This window comes from Gekko japonicus, unplaced genomic scaffold, assembly GCF_001447785.1.
Source record: "Gekko japonicus isolate JY-2015 unplaced genomic scaffold, Gekko_japonicus_V1.1 scaffold2413, whole genome shotgun sequence".
Taxonomy (NCBI): domain Eukaryota; kingdom Metazoa; phylum Chordata; class Lepidosauria; order Squamata; family Gekkonidae; genus Gekko; species Gekko japonicus.
In genome coordinates, this window is record NW_015166493.1 from 169,646 (window position 1) to 189,491 (window position 19,846).

The 19,846-nt window shown below is 54.4% G+C and overlaps 1 protein-coding gene across 1 annotated transcript in view; it reads right to left on the reverse strand.

Annotated features, from left to right (window-relative positions):
• The window catches only part of PSD (pleckstrin and Sec7 domain containing), a 74,821-nt gene that overhangs the window by 45,314 nt on the left and 9,661 nt on the right, over positions 1-19,846 (reverse strand). The window contains exons 3-7 of the mRNA XM_015412196.1: positions 11,737-11,934; positions 11,149-11,229; positions 5,129-5,241; positions 4,002-4,060; positions 3,388-3,477 (exon numbers count right to left, since the gene is read on the reverse strand). Of these exons, the coding sequence (XP_015267682.1) occupies positions 3,388-3,477; positions 4,002-4,060; positions 5,129-5,241; positions 11,149-11,229; positions 11,737-11,934 (541 nt within the window). The remainder of the gene's footprint in view (positions 1-3,387; positions 3,478-4,001; positions 4,061-5,128; positions 5,242-11,148; positions 11,230-11,736; positions 11,935-19,846) is intronic.

The following is a 19,846-nucleotide window of genomic DNA, read 5'->3' on the forward strand; positions in this document are numbered from 1 at the left end:
CTCAGGCACTCTCCAAACGGGGCTACAAAAGGCGAAGTGAGATTTAAGATAAGAAGGTGCACAGCGCAAAGCAAGGACTTGCTGGCCTGACATACTGGGGGCTGTGATTACCCTGGGAAGAGATCTCGGAGTTGCCACTGGACACTCAGTATCTCTGTTCACAGGTGACAGTGAATGCATGTACAATCCATGTACAGGGATTCTTCTGTACACGTGCATTAAGTAATTTTCACGTTACATTCCATACACGTACAGCTGAATGTGTGATTTAAAACCCCACATTTACCCAGTACGCGTATGACCACACGAACAATGAATGCAACACCTGTGTGCTGCAGCACACAAAATGGCAAATTCAGCATGAGGAAGTATTGGGAAAGGGACTGAAAATAAAACAGCAAATGTCATCATGCTGTTCTATAAATCTACAGAGCACCCACTTTTGGACTAATCTGTATAGTTCTACAAAATTTGAGTCCAGTAGCACCTTTGAGGCCAACTAAATTTTATTCTGGGTATAAGCTTTCATGTGCACGGCACACTTTTTCCGTTGCACACGGAAGCTGATACCCAGGATTAAACTCTGTTGGTCTTAGTGGTGCCCCCTGGTCTCAAACTATGTTCTGCTGCTTCGGACCAACAACAGGGCTGCCCCCGCCTGGATCTGGACTGGCAAAAACTGTTTATGAAGCACAACTGGAAAGCTCTTTGAAGTAGCACAGTCATCTCATTCAAGAAACCTCAACAGGGCAGTTGATGCTCAAGATATGCCGAAGCAAGAGACTGACACCAGTGCATTGTCCCAAAAGTGCACGTCCTCTGTTGGTGCAACTTCACCGGCATAAGGGCCAGAACAGGATAACGATGGGGGGGGGGGGGGGGGGAAGTGAGACAGTGGCTATCCTAACCTTTCAGAAGAAGAAGATATTGGATTCATACCCCCACCCTTCCCTACCCACAGAGCAGCTTACAAACTCCTTTCCCTTCCCCTCCCCACAACAGACAGACACCCTGTAAGGTGGGTGGGGCTGAGAGAGCTCTTGACAGAAACTGCTCTTTTTCAAGGACAGCTCTTATCAGAACTAGGGCTTGCCCAAGGTCATCCAGCCAGGTGCAAGTGGAGGAGGAGTGGGGGAATCTGAGATTAGGGTTCTGCTCCGGACATGGTTATGCAGGGAGGCAAAATGACTCCTCCCCTCCCACTCAATTTCTACAGCCATAGTGGAGACTACGGCGTCATACTGGGGTATAAGAAACCTCAGGCAGGGTGCCCCTGTAGTGGATGAGCAGGTCTCACCCTGACACCAAGCCAGTGTAGAGCCCCCAAGCAGTACTTTGGGGGGGGGGGATCCCGGCGAAAAGGCACTGGGCTCAAAACAGCCAGTCTAACCTGACTGCAAAGACAGGCAAGATAAATGGCTAACGGCATGTGAACAAGGCTAGTGAAGAGATCACCCGTCTGCTACAAAAAAGGCACCCTGATTGGCAAATTCAGCATTAGCCATTATTGGGAAAGAGAGTGAAAATAAAACAGCAACTGTCATCACACAGTTCTATAAATCTACAGTGCACCCACTTTTGGACTACTCTGCGCCATTCTACAGTTTGCAAACCCTTACTGGTAGCTTATGCCATGGCTCCAGATACAAACACCCCACATAAACCTCTGCTCCTGTGAACCGTGTAAATATGCATCCCCTTGGCAGGTGGGTCTGGCAGTGTGGACATTGGAGACGACCCTCGGCAGGGAGGGCAGAATGACGCACAGACCCCAGAACAGCAGCAGGCCCTCAAACTGCTCACTCGTTCCCACCCCGGGCCCGGACTCTCCTCCCTGGCTCCTCTTTCCAGACGTGCCTTCGGGCAGGTGCCAAGGGGAGCTTGCTTACTCCCCACTCCCAGAGGCATGGCTGCTTTGGGGCTGCTGACCTGGCCCAGCTCCTGTCCCTCCTTGGCGGGCGGCTTCAGGGATGGCACGGGGCCAGAGGGTCAGGCAGGGGGAGGGAAAGGAAGCAGCCGGATCAGTGACCATTTGTACTGAGAGACATTGTCCGTGTCCCGGCGATCTCTGGCGTGCGGAGCCATGAATCCAGCAGAGCTGGAGAAGACAGCTAACCCCTTCCTCAGACACCTTCAGGACTCCCCTGCAAATGTTCCCCAATAAGAGTGACGCCACAGTTTTCTTGGAATTAATGGGGCTCGGCCCGTCAGACCTCTCACTCACCTCAGCAACCTTCAGGGAAGCACAAATTGCGGGGGGGGGGGGCGGTCCTCCAACACCACGCCACACCCGGACTCAGGGCGATGGAGCTGGACCCAAGAGGGCCCGTGAAAGGGAGCTGCCTGCTTGCCTTTCCTCCAGCTGGAACTGGCACTCAGTTTCTGAGGAGGGGCTCCACCCAGCACCCTCCGTTAGGTGAGACCACCTTTCCCCAGGACAGCATCTGAGCCCCCGCCTTCTCTGTCCCCCCACTCCCAAGGGAGGCTGCTTTCGGGGGGCCTCTGGGGTCTTCTTCGCTCCCCTCCTCCACCCCTTTCCTTCCTGTTCCTGTGAGCACAGAACAGCCGAGTCAAATTTGCTCGCACCCATTAATACACACAGGCTGTCTGTCTGCACAATTTGAACCCCCTCCCTGCAGGCACCCCTGGAGTGCAACGTTTTTGGATGTGCCACAGCGACACGCACTGCGTCTTCCGGGCTGAGCCTTGTCTGTGAACGGGGGTAGGCTGACATCTTGGCATTCTGGCATCGGGCTGGGCGTGTCTCCTGCCATGCAGAGCTTAGGCGGCAGTTCCAGTGTGGTCCCTGAGCTTTGCAAGACTGGACAGCTGCCCCCCCCACCTGCCACCTCTGAGTGGCTCTGTTCAGTCCTCTACATCTCCAGGGGCATCCCAAACGCCGCCCCTCTTCTCCCAAGCATAGCCAGCAGCATTGCCAGCGTGGGAACTTAGATGCAGGGAAATCTGTGCTTTCTCTTAAATGTAAAACACACGACGCCCCGAAGAAGTCAGACACTTCCAAGGAACCTTTCTGTGCCAGTTTATCAGACTCCACACAGAATCTTGCGCCCTTTGGATCCTGGGGATGGAGCCGTGCTTGTTATCAACACTCAGCCGGCCTTCTTCTGTTTCCAAGCGCACCGATTCACACCAGGCCTCAGTGTCAAGAAATACCCCAGCGGAAGAAAGCAGTCTGCTAGGCTGCAGCCCTTTTCCCTGAGAGAAGTGGCGGCCACTTCTTCCCACTCGAAGGATCTCTCCAGGGTGGAAAAGCACGTCAGACGTGCCGAGTGGCAGGAGGACCCCGATCCCTGAGAAGGCAGCCAGAGGCGCTCTCCGGACCCCTCCCACTGGCCCAGGAAGAGCTCTAACGTCGGCAGGATTTACCTTGAGCAGATCCCGGGAGAAATCGCCCCCTCCGTTGAGCCCCTCCAGGTTCCCAATGAAATCTGAGCAAGACATTCGCTTCCCGATGTTCTAGGGGTGGAGAAAGAAGGATATCAGGGAGGAACAGGGTCCTCAGGAGCAGAATCAAGGGAGGTCAACTTGGGTGGGAATCGCTGCATGTCCAGCTGTGGCTTCTTCGTATGGCTTTTCCAAAGAGGGCTGGATAAATTCATGCAGGATGTGGGTCCATCAGCTGCTGCTAGTTGTGTGTTGGCTTCCTCAGCCTCTTTGGGTCCCACCACCCTATTTCTCCTCTCTCTGCCAAGCAGCATGGATAACGTGCCCCAATATTCCTTTCTTTTATCCCCCTTTCTTGTTTTGTTTTTGACCTCAACATTCTACGGAGGCACCTGATGAACGGGGGACTGCACATGGAAGGGGGGGGGAGCAACCTAGAGGTACATTAGAACTTGTTCAGTTCAGCAGAAACTAAGCCCCCACACCACCCCGGGGGGCGGGGGGGGAAAGGAATCTTTCTCATACAGATGCCACCCCCCATTCCAGCAAAGATGTCCAAGACCGCAGCCAGGGGGCTGGAGGACGGAGGCACTTACGTGTCCATGAAGGTCTGTGTTTAGGAGCATCAGAGCGCAGGTCAGGGTGTGAACGCCGTCTGTAGCACAGAGACCAGAAGCAGAGCATCATCCATCAGCTCCCAGCCAAACCACCCACCTGTTTGCAGCGCCTCACGTGACTGAGTCCTGCACGAGGGCCACACCTCTGCTAAAGGCCTTGTCTAACTAACACCCAGTAGCATTCTGTGCACCAGGGGTCGCGGATGGATGGATCTCTGGGAGGAAAAGCTGAATGAGTTCGATGTATCATCCATGAAGCTATGCGAAGCTGCCTTGGACCGAATCAGAGCATCGCTGGTCCCACAAGGCCTCCTCCTCCTCCACCCCAGTCTACTCAGACTGGGCACAGCTCTCCAGGATCCCAGGTGGGGGGGGTGGTCCTTCCCCAGGCGGAGGCACCAGGCCTCCAACTCGGAGAGCCTCTGCACACCAAGCACAGGCTCTCACTACTTAGAGTGGCAGAGCCCCTTCCCCTTTATTCTGACCCGGGTAGCTATACTGTACGCATCAATACACCCAACGGGGGAAATGTATTAGGTGACTCCGACATGCTCACTTTTTTACTTCTTGGAGATATGTCGGGCATTTAAAAGTTTTTGTCCGCAATCAACTGTTCTGCGTTAATGAATTTATTGTGGGCCAACGTTGGCCGTGAGCGGCCCCGGCAACGCTTCTGCTACCACCTTGTGTTTTACGGCATGACCCCGGGGCACAGTCCTGTGACTCTGGTGTCTTGCTCAAGGGTGCACGTGCCGGGGGGGGGGGTGAGGAGGGCCGCCCCGAGCAGCCTGGCTCCTCCCCGGGTGGCCAAAGCAAAAGGAGGACCAGCCCCCACCCCCGCTTTCACGACACCCCACCCAGCTTCCCGGCTCCTGCTGCTCCTCTTGAGGCACCAGCTCCAGTCCCCGTGCGTGCAGCTCCTAGTCTGTCCCCACACCCCAAAGGGGGAAAGTCACAAAGGGTCACAGGTTGGCTGGCAAGGCAGCAGCCCCCGCCCACAAAGAACGGAACGGATTGTTTGGTTCCTGATCGAGTCTGAGTGCGTCACCTCACCCCAACCCCAACCCCCCACCCCAATCTTCTTCTAGGCCGTCCTGGTGTCTCACCCTCAGAAGAGATGGTTTTGGGGTTGCATTCATAATAGCGCTGGGAAAAATGAGCCAAGACTCGCTCCCGCTCCTGAGTCTCGCCCATGAGGGCCAGTTCCTTCAGAAAGGACCTGGAAGTGAAAGGAAGAGACGGTTGCAATATCCACGACCTTATTCTCTTTGTGTCTGGATGCAGAACTAGAACTGCTAGGACAAATCATGCCCCTCGGCTGGCAGACTGCTCTGGCTGGTCCAGTGATCTCTGCCAGATCTACCTGCTCCCAGCAGCCAGCCCCCCCCCCCAAAAAAAACCCTCCCTCAAACTCACCACCTCCCATGTGCGTTCTTTGTTGAGAGAGATCACGGCCAAGGATGGATTGATGAGGTACCCATCTTCATTAAAAGAAAAATCCTTCTGTCCCCACGTAACATTCATGAAGTACCTGTGAAGAGGCAGGATGGAAGTTCTTCAGTTTCAACCCAAAGCCCACCCAGTCGGTGCTCCTGTCCTAGCTTCACACCCTGTCCCTCCCCGCAAGGTTTGCCATTGACCTCTGTGCCCGGCCTAGGGGGCCTACATCTGACATTTGAGGCCCCGTAACACCAGGAAGAGAAATGTCCTTTCAGACCTCTGGAGGTAGCACGTTGAGTGGTAATGGAAGCAGGGTGAAGGAATATGGAGTGGAGGTGTGACAGGCTGTATGGAGATTAAGAAGAACATGCACATTGAGTTGCAACCCACTCATGGCAACCCCACCACCCACAGAACACTCCAGGCAAGAGACAAGCAGAGGTGCTTGGCCACTGCCTTCCTCTGTATAACAGCTGCTGTCTTCCTTGGTGGTCTCCCATCCAAATATTGACCATGGCCAACCCTGTTTAGCTGTCAAGCTCTGATGAGCCCAGGTTAAGCTGGGCTATTCAGGCGGCTGATAGGCTGTAGGGGGCAATGCTCCCTCTAAGCTGTGGAGTCTTCTGAGAAAAAACTCTACTTTGTAAGCTACTGGCATTAAAGTTGTGACCAAGCAATTTGGCTACTGCATAAATTAGTTCGCTCTGGAGCCATCCTTTCTGAGCGAAGTCAAAAATCTGTGAGCTGGAAGCTAAAAAACTGTGAGCTAGTTCACACTAACTCAGCTTAGAGGGAACTCTGGTAGGGGGAGGTACTAATGAAAAGAGTGAAGCAAAGGAGATATATCAGTTGTGAAACAGTGGGATGGCGAAAGAGGTCAGGACAAGTATCTGAATGAGGGAATGGATTCTTCATGAATGAAAAGTAAGTAAGTAGGGGCGGGGTTGTGGCTCAGTGGCAGAGCATCTGCTCAGCACGGAGAAGGTCTCGAGTCCCATCCCCAGTATCTTCAGTTGAAAGCAGCAGGTGATGTGGAAGACCTTTACCTGAGACCCCCAGAGTGTTGATGCCAGTCTGAGTATAGAATGAACCAATGGTCTAATTCAGTATAAGGTAGCTTCAAACGGAAGTGGGGAAAGAGGAATTTAGGGTTTATTTGATGGACAGATGGAAGGAAAGGGCTGACCAGGGAGTAATGGAAAGAAGACAGATTGGATCCCATATCCGTTCCCTGTGGACCACAGCATTTTTCTTCTGCCCTCAACTCCGCCCCCCCCCTCTAGAGGGTGTCTATTGTGGGGAAGGGAGGGGAAGGGGATTGCAATCCACTTTGAGACTCCTTCGGGTAGTGAAGGGTGGGGTATAAATCCAATCTCCTCCTCCTCCTCCTCCTCCTCTTCTTCTTTCAGGTCAAGAAAATGGTGCAGGGAGAAGGCTTAATTCCTTTTCTAGAATTCAGGTCATGCAAAAAAACTTAAAATGCCTGGGAGTTCCAAACATGGGACAGTTCCCGGTGCATGTCTGGTAAAGTTGAAGTTTGGTAAAACTTTGGAGTTGGGGGATTGGTCCTGCTCTGTAACCACCTGGCCTGCGTAGCAAGGGCGGGGCCTGGGAGGTCAGCCACTGGCCGTGTGGGTGGCCCCTGGGCCCAGGCAGGTAGGGGTAGGCTGGCCCTGCCCTATGCTCACCTTGCCTGTGGGGGGCCTGGGGAGTCAGCGACCTGCCCTGCGGGGGGCGGGCAGCTCCTGGGTCCAGGCAGGATCATGGGAGGGCTGGCCAGGCCCTGCATTTGCCTTGCCTGTGGGAGAGGGTGGACCTTGTTGCCACCTGTTGTTTGGGTGGCTCCGGGGCCCAGGCAGGGTGGGAGCGTGGTCCCTGCCCTGCACCACAGCCACCGACTGTGAGGGTGGCTCCCAGGCCTGGGCGGGGCCGTGGCCCTGCAGTCATCTGGTCAGTGGACACGGCCACGGGCAACAGTGCCGGTCAAGGTTCCCTCCCACCTGCTTCCAGGGAAGGGGTGCATCCCGGGGAGGTCCGCTGCGTGTTTGATGCCTCTAGAGCTCGCACAGGGTCTGTCCCACCAGCTCTAAGGTCCAGAACCCACACCTGCCGAACCCAGTTTCCTGGCGGCACTGCCTTTGGGGGCTGCAACTCAGCCCCCCCCCCAAGTCCAGTCTGTACATACCTTGGAGGGCATGTTTGGGGGGGGGGTCTGTTGCAAGGTGCCACAGGGTCCATTCTATACACTCCTCAACCAGCACCTGTCATTTCCTCAAAAAGCACTTTCCTGGGAGCATCTTCTTTGCAGGGCCGCAACTCAGAGCCCACATGTCCAATCTTCAGCAAACTTGGAAGGCAGGTAGAAGAGAGTCAGCTGGACATCCCCTGCGAGTTTGGAGTCTCTAGAACCTTGGGGGGGCATTCTCCCCTGTCATGAACTTATGAAACTGGTTTGGTTCATCAGAGGCCATTTCGGTTCACGTTCAGTTCAGGAGTCCGCATGAACCATGAACCAAGAAGCTTTTTTTTGGGGGGGGGGGTTCATGCCCATTTCTACTGCTTCACTTCTGAGATCTGATATGGTTGGACTAGCCTGGCCTATCCAGGTCAGGGCATGACATTACTTCCAGGAAAACCCCAAAAGTGATGTCACGTCCCTCAAAGGATCACCAGCAGCTCTACGGTAGAGAACCGTGGTTTCCAGCGATTACGAGAGTGATGCGATGCCACTTCTGGTTTTACTTGGAAGTGAGGCCACATGTGATGCCGGCATTTTATTAACATCTTCCCCAGAGCCAACCAAGCGGCGGCAGGCAAGAAGAAGGGTGGCCCCCGCAGTGGGACGTCGGCCACCACAGCAGGAGACCCGGCAACCTCGCTTAAATTCCAATAGGAAGCCCGTCTGTCTATGAACTTCAGAGTTATCAATGAGTTTGTTCTGGACATCTAGTGGGTCAGTCACAGGATTCATTATTAAATGTTGCATACTGACTGTAGAATACACTTATTGCAGAGCTATTCTACGTACTTAAATACACAATGTTCTCTACTGGCAGATGGGGATGTCCCCCCCCCCCCAAGACTATTTCCCATCTCAAGCCCAGCCTCTTTCACCATCTCTTCCAGAGCTGCAACAGGAGTTTCCCACAGCTGCCCTTCACAGAGCGCTGCCTTTCCTTTAATAATCTGACAGAGCCCATCCCAAGGGCAAGAGCCTACTGTTATGTCTACTTGGAAGCAGGGGTTATTTCCTGCGGGAGCGCACAGGAGCAGAGCTCCAGCAGTAAGGAGCCCAGGGGGTGGGCACATGCAACAAGCCCTGCCCTTTGCTCCCACCAGCCCTCAGTCAGGCCAGGAGGAGCAAGAAGCAGCCAGGTAAGTTGCAGAGGCCCCCCCCCGGCCCGCCATACAAGCTTTCCGTCCTCTGTGAGGGCAGATCTGCATGTCCCCCCCCCCCAATAGCTAGGAATCCAAAAGAGTCCAGTGGAGCCTGAGCGGTGGGCGCTGCCTTCTGACACACTTCCGGTGATGTCAGGGGGTGTGGCATATGCAAATAAGTTACGCTAATGAGTTATGCTAATGTGCTCCTGCACCTCTTTTTCTACGACATGACCCCTGCTTGGAAGGAAGGCCCAGTCAGCACAGGTCCTCCTGATTCTCCATCCTCATGGCCCCTTTGGACTTGTTATTTCCCCGCTTTTTCTGTGGCCTAATCGATAAATTCTTTTCTTGCTCACCTGTGATGTTGGCCCCTCAGTGTTCCTGAACTGATCCTTAATCAATTCCTTTTCCCTGAAGGAAGGGAGGTTTTAATTACTCAGCCCCCCATTTGCAGCTGAAGTTGTTTATTTTTTTAAATTACTACCATAAGTGCACAATTACAACATTGCAATCATTTAAAAAAAATTAAAATATTAATAAGCACACAATGAAATGTGTTAACTAATGGCTTCTCTCCAGAGAAAAGGAACTGAACCAGGGAGTGAACAGGAAGTAATTAACTGCGTCAAAAGAGGCCTTTCATTACATTGTCAGCTTTAACAAGGGCCACCAAAAAGAAGAAGAAGAGGCAGAAGAAGAAGAGGCAGAAGAGGGTGGGGGGGGGCTGAAAGGGACAGGAGGCCACTTTATTGATCTCCCCAGGGTGGGAAGAGGGATCATTCTGCAGCTGCCCCTTCAAGTGAGGGAAAAAGTAGCCCAAACACAGGTCTGAAATAAGAGGGTAAAGAGAAAATGCTGGTTTCCCCATGAGAGCCTGAGGGAACAACCAGGCCATGCCGATTCCAGGCTGATGGGGACGCAGCCTGGCTTGTAGGAAGAGAGTTCCACGTGCACAAAATGCTCACTGGGTTCTCCCCCCCCCCCCCCATTAAACTGTGTGAGGTTCAGAAGGGGGAAAGAAGGAAAGACTTTGCCTCGGGGAAGACGAATGCCTGACCCACGGCTTTTGTTTGGAGAGCCACACCCTGCGCCACCCTGTGCAGAGGGCCTTCCAGTCTAGGCCCAGCGGTTTCAGTGGACCCAGACTGGGGTAATTCTGCACGGGACTGCACTGCAGATGTTGCAGGACGGGGCCAAACTAGACAGCGTGGTGGCCTCCGTGTGGCATAAAGCTGCCATTTTAAAATCATTTGTAAATGCTGCAAGGGCCTGACCCTGAGCAGATCCACAGGATGGCACTTTTGTCCCCCCCCCCCCCACACACATCTTTTCAAGTTTGGAAAGAGCTGAAAGGTGTGTGTGTGTGAGTGCAGCCATTCTGGCACTTGTCAAGGCATGTGGGGGGGAGGGGACAAGAGCCCCTCCGCCTGCCGCATGGCAAGTCCGATTAGGATCAGGACAACCTTGTGGCATTTCTGTTTATGTCACTGAATGTCTATACTGCCCTTCCCCAAAGGGTGGGCTCAGAGCCGTGTACAACATTTTAAAACAAGGAAAAATTAAAACAATGAAACATTCTATTAAAAAAACACCTACGCCTTCTGTTGTGTATGCTGACCGCCACCGGGGGGCCAGCGGTCAGCCAGAGCTGCCAGAGCTTGACTCTGGGACAATAATAGGGACTAGGCTCCTAGTCCCTCCACTGGGGAGCCAATGGGATCCGTGGCGGGAGATTCAAACCCACCAATGGTGACCAGGGGTGTGTCCCCAGGGATGTATATAGTTGGCCCCCCCCGGGCCGTTGTTCTCCGTCTTGTTGTGTGCCTAATAAAGCGTGCTATGCACTACGTTGTCGTCTGTCGTCTATCCATGCGGCAACCCACTACACAATACCTTCATGGCGCCACAGTAAAAAATTGAGCACCATTTAACATTAACATGGGGGGAGGAGGAGAGTGAGGTGACGGATAGATTCAGTTGCTGTTAAAAACTGCTGCTGTCCTCAACCCCACGCCTGGTGGCGCCTGCGTCTCTGCCTTGCAGGCCCTGCAGAATGGCGGCCAGTCCCAGGGGGGCCCTGGTGTTCATTGGCAGAGACTTTACAGTGGCAGTGGTGGCGCCCTCCTGGGGGAAACCGGAGGGGATCAGGCAAAAGGGAAATAAATGTCTCTTGACATCAAAGGAACTGTCCGGCGGGTGCCCGTGACAATCTCTTCATGAAAGGCTGCGTGCCTCTGGGGCAGTTCCAGAGACAGCGCATCTCTCTCCCCACCCCACTTCACCCCACCCCTCCCGGAGGACTCACCTGAGTGCCTGGTCCAGACTCATGCCGGCGAACTCAAAGAACTTCAGGTACTCCCCAGCGACCATCTTACTAAAATCATTACTGGAAGGGAGAGAGAAAACACCGTCAACAAGGAAGAAGGAAAGCCCATGCCACCTGAGCCAAGGGGGCAGAAACCGAGGAGAGGCGATGAAGCACATGGGAAGGCTCAGGTTAGAAGCCACATCAGGCCGGCCAGAAGTGCTGGGAACCTTTGGGAGAAGAAGGGCCACTGGCACGCCTCACCCAGGAAGGAGAGCACTACTCCCTAGTGGCACCCTGCGCCTCATCGGGGCTGCACGGGGTGGGTGCGAATGCTCCCCTCGGGCGAGAGGAAAAGCAGCCCGGACGCAGACAGCCCAGTCCCCCCCCCCCCAGGAATGGTCGCCTAGCCAAAGGTTTTGCCCTGACCCCGGAGGCAACACTGGCAGACCTCGTCTGCTGTCCTCCTCCGCAGGGTGGTCTCAGGCGGCTGAAGCAGACCCCCGTGGCCACAAGAGGGAGCGAATGGCCCTTGGGGTGGGGAGCGGGGGGGGGGAGGAGGCCGTTCTCCGAAATACCCACACGTACTTCTTCCCCAGGTGCCGGGCCACGTCTGCCTTCCTGAAGCCATCCAGGCCGTACAGGCGCTTGGCCAGGCGTCTCGCCGCCTCCAGGTCCGCCTTGTGCCCGTTGGAGAGGGTGTCGGTGCTCCCCAGGGCCAGCTGCTCGGTGCTGTCCAGTTCGGAGTCCGAGTCGGAGACCAGCTGGCTGAGAGGGTGCTGCTCGCTGGAGGGGGGTGGGGGGCGACATGCGCACACAGAGGGGGAGGGGGGCACATCAGTGGCCTTGGATCTCACTGCGTCTCACGGAGGACGCCTCAAAACTATCCCTTGTCTCTCTCTCTCTCTCTCTCTCTCTCTCTCTCTTCGAAACAGCGGGTCCATTCACGAAAGGGGGGGCGGCAATCTCTGTTGATTCTCCCTTCCCACTGCAGACATCCACACACCCCCACACACACACTTTCCCCACAGTTCCTGAGAGTCCACTGACCCCCCCCCAGGAACAAAGCGAAGGGGAGGGGGGGCTCAGCGTACTGTGAGTCCCACTCCATTGATTCTGTGGGTCTCGGTCATCGGGACCCCCAGGGGTCAACACAGTTGTGTGGAGATTCAGGGCCGGCATCCCAATGGGGCCTAAGAGGAGGCTACTGTGGGCCCCCTTTGGCCCTCCGTGGGTGGGGGAAGGGCAGCCGTGAATAATAAACAAACAAACAAACAATCTGCTGCCTGCAGGGAGGAGTCCCTCCAGAACCCACAGAGGGATGAGCCACTTCACACAGCAGGTGGGCAAAACCTCCGTGGGTGCCGAGGCTCACCTGCCCGGGAGACCAGGCGTCCCCAGCCTGAAGCTTGGCCATCTCACTCCAAAGCCTCCTGGAAAGCCCCCAAACACGGTGCTTGATCTAATCTGTATATCCCACTCTTCCTCCAAGGAAATCAGGGCAGTAGAGGTAGCTCCCCCCCCCCGTGCCCATTTCACCCTCACAACGATCCTGTGAGGTAGGCCAGCCTGAGAGAGAATCATCCAGTGAACTTCATGGCAGTCTGGGAATCGGAACCGGCCTCTCCCCGGTTCCAGCCTGACACTGCACCATGCTCCATGGCGTTGATCTGGAGGAGCAGAGAGAAGCCCCAATATTCTCAGGCACCTCTGGTGAGAGGAAAAGTGGAACAGACACACCTGAATAGATCAGGGACAAACCTAGACAATGTGGTGGAATTGGGAGGGGGTGTGTCTCTCTGCAGACAACACTTTCATGCCCTGTTCTCCTCCCTGGGGAAATTTAAGCTAATGCACAGTGCAGATTAGAACAGCGAACCAGTCATCCTGCACCGGATGCAATCTCTGCCTGACCCCTGCCAAGATATCACAGGGGAGTCGGAAATTCTGCTTCAAGGGAACCGACAAGCAGCTATTCCAAGTTACTACACTCTAGGCAAAATCTCCCCCCTCCTTGTTAGTAAACGTTGTTTTACTTTTCGCTGGGGACATTTTAATTATCGCTGGGGACATTTTAATTATTACCTTGAACCAAGAGGAAACGCAGAACACCGAGCTGCCCGGAAGGGACCTCCGGGGCCGTCTAGCCCCCTGCACAACGCTGAAAATTCACAGCTACCTCCCCCCCACCACATCCCCAGTGACAAACCCCCCCCCCCCCGCTCTATGCCCCGAGGAAGGCAAAGAGCCTCCAGGACCCCTGGGCCAATCTGGCTTGGAAGCAAATTCCTTCCTGATCCCAGAGTGGCAGTTGGCATTACCCTGGGCACGTAAGAAGGAGCCACGAGAGCTGAGCGCTGGCTGACCTCTTCCCGCCCTCCCCCTCATGATCCGCCTAAGAATCAGCATCACCGTCAGAGGGCCACCTAGCCTCTGCTGGAAAACCTCCAGAGAAGGAGAGCCCACCCCCTCCACCTCCCGAGGAAGCCTGTTCCACTGAGGAACCGCTCTGACTGTCTTCTTCCTAATGATGAGCCCAAAACTCTTTTGATTTAATTTCAACCCATTGGTTCTGATCCAACCTTCTGGTGCAACAGAAAACAATTCTGCTCCATCCTCTATAGGGCCACCCTTTGAATACTTGAAGATGGCTATGAGATCACCTCTCAGTTGTCTCCTCTCCAGGCTAAACATACCCAGTTCCAGCAACCTTTCCTGGGGGGCGGGGCTGTGGCACAGCGCTAAGGTCGACACCAGGATTTGCTCCAGGGAACGGATGATACTCCGTTCCTTTTAAAGGAGATTTCGGGGGATCCAGGGCAGGGGACTTGATTCGGGCCCCCCACGAGCGGCTGCACGTGGGTGGGAGCCCTGGATCGTCCCAGAAGCACGGAACAAAGTAGAGCAAGCATAAGCAGCCATGTTTTGCGCAAGCTGTGAACCCCCGGCAAGGCAGCAATTGTGAGCCTCATCAGCAACATCGATGGAGATGTCTACAGTGAGTACTTGTAAAAAGCAACATTGAAGAAATATCCAACGATCCTCTGATTATGCCCCTCTAAATCTTTAAAAGGACTAGGAGAGAGGAGCTGGAAGCTCCACCCCCTCAGGATATGTTTTGCCCTATAAATATGTCAACCTGCTGCCCCAGGTTGGATCCCCCTCACACCCCCACTTGCATGTGGGTCCTGAAAAACTGTTTTCTCTTTGACTTTGCTGCTTCCACAGACCTTTTCAAGAGCAGTGTTTATCACCCATCCCTACAACACTTTCTCCTTTCCTCCCTGATTCTCTTAGTTAGCTCTTGTATGTGTTCGCTGTGTGAACCCTGGTTTTATTCTGTTTTCTTTTTGTTCCAATAAAAACCTGTCCCATAAACAACAGCCTGGTTATTTCTGAGGTTAGGGTTATCCCTCTTAGGGATAAATCCCCATATACATAGGTGGAGATCCCAATTACCCACCTCTTGCTCTGTCTCCAAGCTAATTCCCCTAAACTAAATGGATACTGCCTATTTTGGGTAACATTTCCCTGGTAGGTTCTCTGACCATCTGCTCCATGGCACAGTCATTAAGAGTATCTAGAAACCCAATATTTTTCTCCTGATTTGAACACATAAGGTGTGGGTAGTTAAAATCACCTATTACGACACAGTTATTTCATCTAGCTGCTTTCCTTCATTTTTTCCTTGTTTTTAAATCATCTTCTAAACCTTTGATCTGGTAGGCGATAACCAACTCCCAGAGTTAAGCTTCCTTTTGGACCCACTATTTCCACCTATAGTGTTTCTGTAAGTGAATCTTTCTCTCTTACATTCTCAATCTTACTATACCCTCTCTGACATACAGAGCCACTCCACCTCCGACCCTTCCCTCCCTATCCTTCCAATGTAAATCATATCCAGGAATCACTGAATCCCACTGATTATCCTCACCCCACCAAGTTTCTGAAATGCCAACGTCTGTGTTCTCCTCTGACACTAAGCATTCCAGCTCCCCCATTTTACCTTGAACACTTCTAGCATTTGCATATAAACATCTATAATTTCCCAGACACATTGGGCCTGCAATCTCCTTCCTCCGGTCTCTAGAACTTGCCAAACAGTCAATGTTGTTTGTTACCCTCTGAGTGGCCAGTCCTAATCCATTTCTCTCTAGAACAGTAACAGTTGCCCCTTCATCTCTTAGAGATGAGCCATCCCGAACCAGAGACATTCTGTCTCCTGTCAGCTTTTCCCCAGGGTTTAGTTTAAAAACTGCCCTGCCACCTTTTTGACTTTAAGTGCCAGCAGCTTGGTTCCTTCTCGGGACAAGTGGAGGCCGTCTCTTTTCTACAGGTCCTGCTTGTTCCAAGAAGCATTCCAGTGCCTAACAAACTCAACCCCTTCCTCCCTACACCATCATCTCATCCACAAACTGAGAGTCCTAATTTGTGCCTGCCTGGCTGGCCCTGCACATGGAACAGGCACTTCTGAGAAGGCTGCCTAGGAGGTCCTGGCCTTGAGTTTCCTGCCAAGCAGCCTAAATTTTTCCTCCAGGATCACACAACTACAGTGTGTTGGCACACTGTCTTACGGCACCCTTATTTAAGTTTTTTAAAAGGGATCATTGCAGGTCCCTCTGTTTAGAGAAGTTAACCATCCTGGAATTAAGATCAGTTTTTACGGCTTTAAGATTTCAATCTGTACCCTCAATGATCAGGACTGGATGTTTTTTGGTATCCCTGCCCCCCTTAGACTTTGTCTTTGTGACACGGGGGAAGTAGATGATATAGTACATGCCATTTTGAGATGTTCATGGCATGAAGCTCCCAGGTTAAGGTACATCATACCTATTATTCCACCAAGTAATGGATTCTCTGGTCTGGATTTGGTCAAATTTTTACTTTCGGACCTTGACCGCTATGTTTCTAGTAGAATGGCGCTATTTGCCTTCGCATCAAGGAAAACCAGAATGAACCTAGTATTTAATGTAAAGTAGAATGAGTGTAGGATTTAATGTAGTTACTAATATTTTTAGTGCCTACACTGTCATGTTATAGTCTGATGTATTTTTTTACTCAACCATGGTGTGACTTGTTATGGCCTATGGCTAAGACAATAAAACTTATCTATCTATACTTCTCCACATCGTTGGTGCCAACATGTACCTCCTCCCCAGCACTGTCTACCAGCCTATTTAGACCACTACGTTTGCACCAGGCAGGCAAGTCACCATGCGGTCAGTACAGGTGTTCGCAACCCATCTATCTACATGCCTAAGGATCGAATCACCAACTACCAAGAGACCTCCTCCCTCCCTGACCAGGGATGGTTCCTTGGTGCAAAAGGATATCTGTTCACCAACTGTAGAAGGGGGCCCCTTCTGAGGGCACATTCCCCCTTTCATCAGCACGGTGCCAGGTTTCCCCTTGACCCTCATGCTCCCCGACAGTGGAGGCAGCTGCCATTCTAACAAGTCCCCGAGAGTCTTATCCATGTGCCTAACTGACTGTCTCTGCTTCTCCAGGTCAGCCACCTTGGCCTCAAGGGAGCAAACTCGTCTGAGAACCAGGAGCTCCTTGCACCGAGCACACGCCCCCATGACTTCTGTCCAGCTGCCAGAGAGTCATACATGTTGCACTCACGGCAATACACTGGATAGCCCTCCAACCCCCTACTGGCATTCCCATTTATGTGGATCAGTTTGTGGAAAGCGTGCTTACCCTTTTTGGGATGTGAAGAGACTACTTCCCTGGCTTCCTCTCCAGGTTGGTGTCGTGGTTAAGTGCGCGGACCCTAATCTGGGAGAACCGGGGTTGATTCCCCACTCCTCCACTTGCACCTGGCTGGATGACCTTGGGCAAGCCATAGCTCTGACAAGAGCTGTCCTTGAAAAAGAGCAGTTTCTGTCAGAGCTCTCTCAGCCCCACCCACCTCACAGGGTGTCTGTTGTGGAGAGGGGAAGGGGAAGGAGTTTGTCAGCCGCTCTGAGACTCCCTTGGGTAATGAAGGGCCATGGGGTATACATCCAATCTCCTCCTCCTCCACCCTGCTGCTGAACTCACACGTCTGCTAAACTCGCCTGTTTATTCCCTCGTTCCGGACACTTTGTCACTGGAGCTGGGACCCTTCTGCACTGGAGTGGGGCCTGCTGCCTCGCAGAGCCGATGTCATTCATTCTTATCACTACAGGGAAAGGCCCAGATGAGGTGAGACATAGGCAACTACGTGCCTTTATTCACATGTTCTCCCTATATTTGTGTGTGCGCTTTACCTGACACGGAGCAGGCAAGTGAGGCATTCTAAAGACACCTCCGGCCCTGACATGCTCCACCGTCTGAAAGGGCTGGAGCACCTGTCCTGTGAGGAGAAGCTCAAGCCTTCTAGTTTATAAAAATTACAGCTAAGGTGGGGGATTCACGGGGCTTATAAAATGGCACATAAGATGGAAGACAGAGATGGAGAGAACTTCTTCTCCCCTTTCCATAACGCTAGAAACTTGGGGACTCCTAATTAAACTAACAGGAAGTAGATTCAGGTCAGACTTCTTGACTCAAGAACTGGTCAAATTGTGAAATTCATTGGCAGGGACCTAATGATGGAATCATGGATGTGAGGTCCATCCGTGGTTACTATCCATGGTGACTAAAGTGAACCTCCAAAAGTCTGTGACAGTGGCCCTTTCAGTAGCCCCTAGTGCCAGCAGGCAATAGCAGGGGAAGGCCTCGGCCTCTCTGCTAGGTTTGTTGGCCCTCCACAGCTGCCGCCTGTCATGAAACACAACCCGGGAGCAGACGGACCCCACTGGTCTGATCCAGGAGGGCCCCTTTTACTTCCTTGCCCCCAGGCTGGAGGGGAAAACCCGCTTGGCACAAGAGCTTGGCAAAATAAGGCAGGGGAGCTCGACCTTCCTTCATCTCCTATGAAGACAGAAGCAAAACAGATCTCACTCTGTGCTGGGAAGGGGCTGTGGCTCAGTGGAAGAGCCTCTGCGTGGTGTGGCATGCAGGAGGTTGCAGGGTCGGACCAGGGAGGAGGAGGTGGTGCGAAAGACCTCTTCCCGAGACCCTGCAGAGCCCCTGCCCCTCAGGGTGGCCAGCACTGAGCAGACCCAGCAGGGAAGGCCTGGCAGCCCCTGAAGCAGCGCATTCCTCCCTCGGGCATGGCTCCCTGCCACCTCTCCACTGAACCCCCCAACAGAGACCCGGAGTGGGTGGGGAGGTCGCGGGAGGAGCAGGAGGAGCACGCCTGCCTGGCAGCCCGCCAGCCCCCCCCCCTGCCTGCCCCCCTCCCCTTAGCTCAGCTCAGCTCTGCAGCCGGCTCCCCCAAGGGCACTGCGGGCTGCCGCCAGGCCCTCCTCCTCCTCGTTGCTAGGCAGATCGCCTCCGCCTTGCCTCTCGTTGCCATAGTAGCCGCTGTTCAGGCAGAAGCAGAAGCAGAAGAGAGCTGCCAGCACAAGCCGGCCCATCAGTATGGCAAACCACACCGATGTTGGCCTCCTTGGGCCAACAAGGGCCACAGATGACCCTGCCGCTCTGTGTGTGTGTGTCCGTGGGGCAAGGCTTTCCCTTGGCCCCGGGCACTGGGGAGCCCAGCATTAAGGAACGGGGGGGGGGGGGAAAGCTTGGCCCCCCCATTGCAGCATCCCCCCCCCAACTGTTTGCTGGGGGGCCTGGAAGGGCCACAGGCAGAGGCGGAGGCAGCCCTGCCCCTCCCAGCCCAGCGGGGGCACCGGAAGCGGCCCTTGGCCCCTCCTGCCTCCAGAGTCCTCTAAGCCCCAGGCTGCCACCCGGCCCAAGGGCAGAGAGGACCGCCAGCCACTGACCTTCTAGAGTGCTGTCGGAGGGGGGAGAAGGGGGCGAGGGCGCACGTGGCTAGACAGCCCCCCCGGGGGGGGAGGAGAGCCCCTTGGCTCCTTCCTCCCTCTCCACATCTGCGCTGCCCTCTGCCCCAGTCCCTTTCCCTATCTGTCTGCGGACCCTGCAGGCAAGGAGAGAAGTCTTGCCTGGGGTCACCTCTCAGTAGCCACACACAGAGGTCATTTCGGGGGGGATCGCAGTTCTCCCGGGTGAGGTACGAGGGGTGGGGCACATGACGAAGCCCCGCCCCCTGCTTCCGGCCGCCCCGCTTCCAGCCCTCATTCGGCCAGGAGGAGGCAGGAGAAGAGGGAGGGTAAGTTGCTTCCTCCCTGCCTCTCCCCACCCCTGCCTGCCTGCCTGGTGCCAGGGAGGGCCTTCCTTCGTGGGGCTTCCTTGCACTCCCGCCGGCCTTGCAGGTCCACCGCCGGGCCCCTCATGGGGCTCGGCAGTGGAGCTGGCAGCGGCGGCGGCCGGGACCGTTGGGGGCGGGGTGTGTGGCCTTATGACACGCTTCCGGTGATGTCAGGGGGTGTGGCCTCATGACACACTTCCGGTGATGTCAGGGGGTGTGGCATATGCTAATGAGTTCCCCTAGCTCTTTTTCTACGAAACGACCCCTGGCCACACACACGCTGTTTAAGGCGCACGGTCCTCGGGAGACGGCTGCCGCCAGTGGTGCGCCCATCTATTCTGTGCTGCACTGTGGCGCAGACAAACACGCAAACGTGGCCAGTGTTTCTCAGGAGGAGGAGGAGGTGCCGGCGCCCCAGACTCCTCCTGCCTCGGCGGCCACGGGTGAGAGACGGCTTTGAGGTTCAGGGTTAGGGTTTGGAACACACACACACACAGAGAGAGAGAG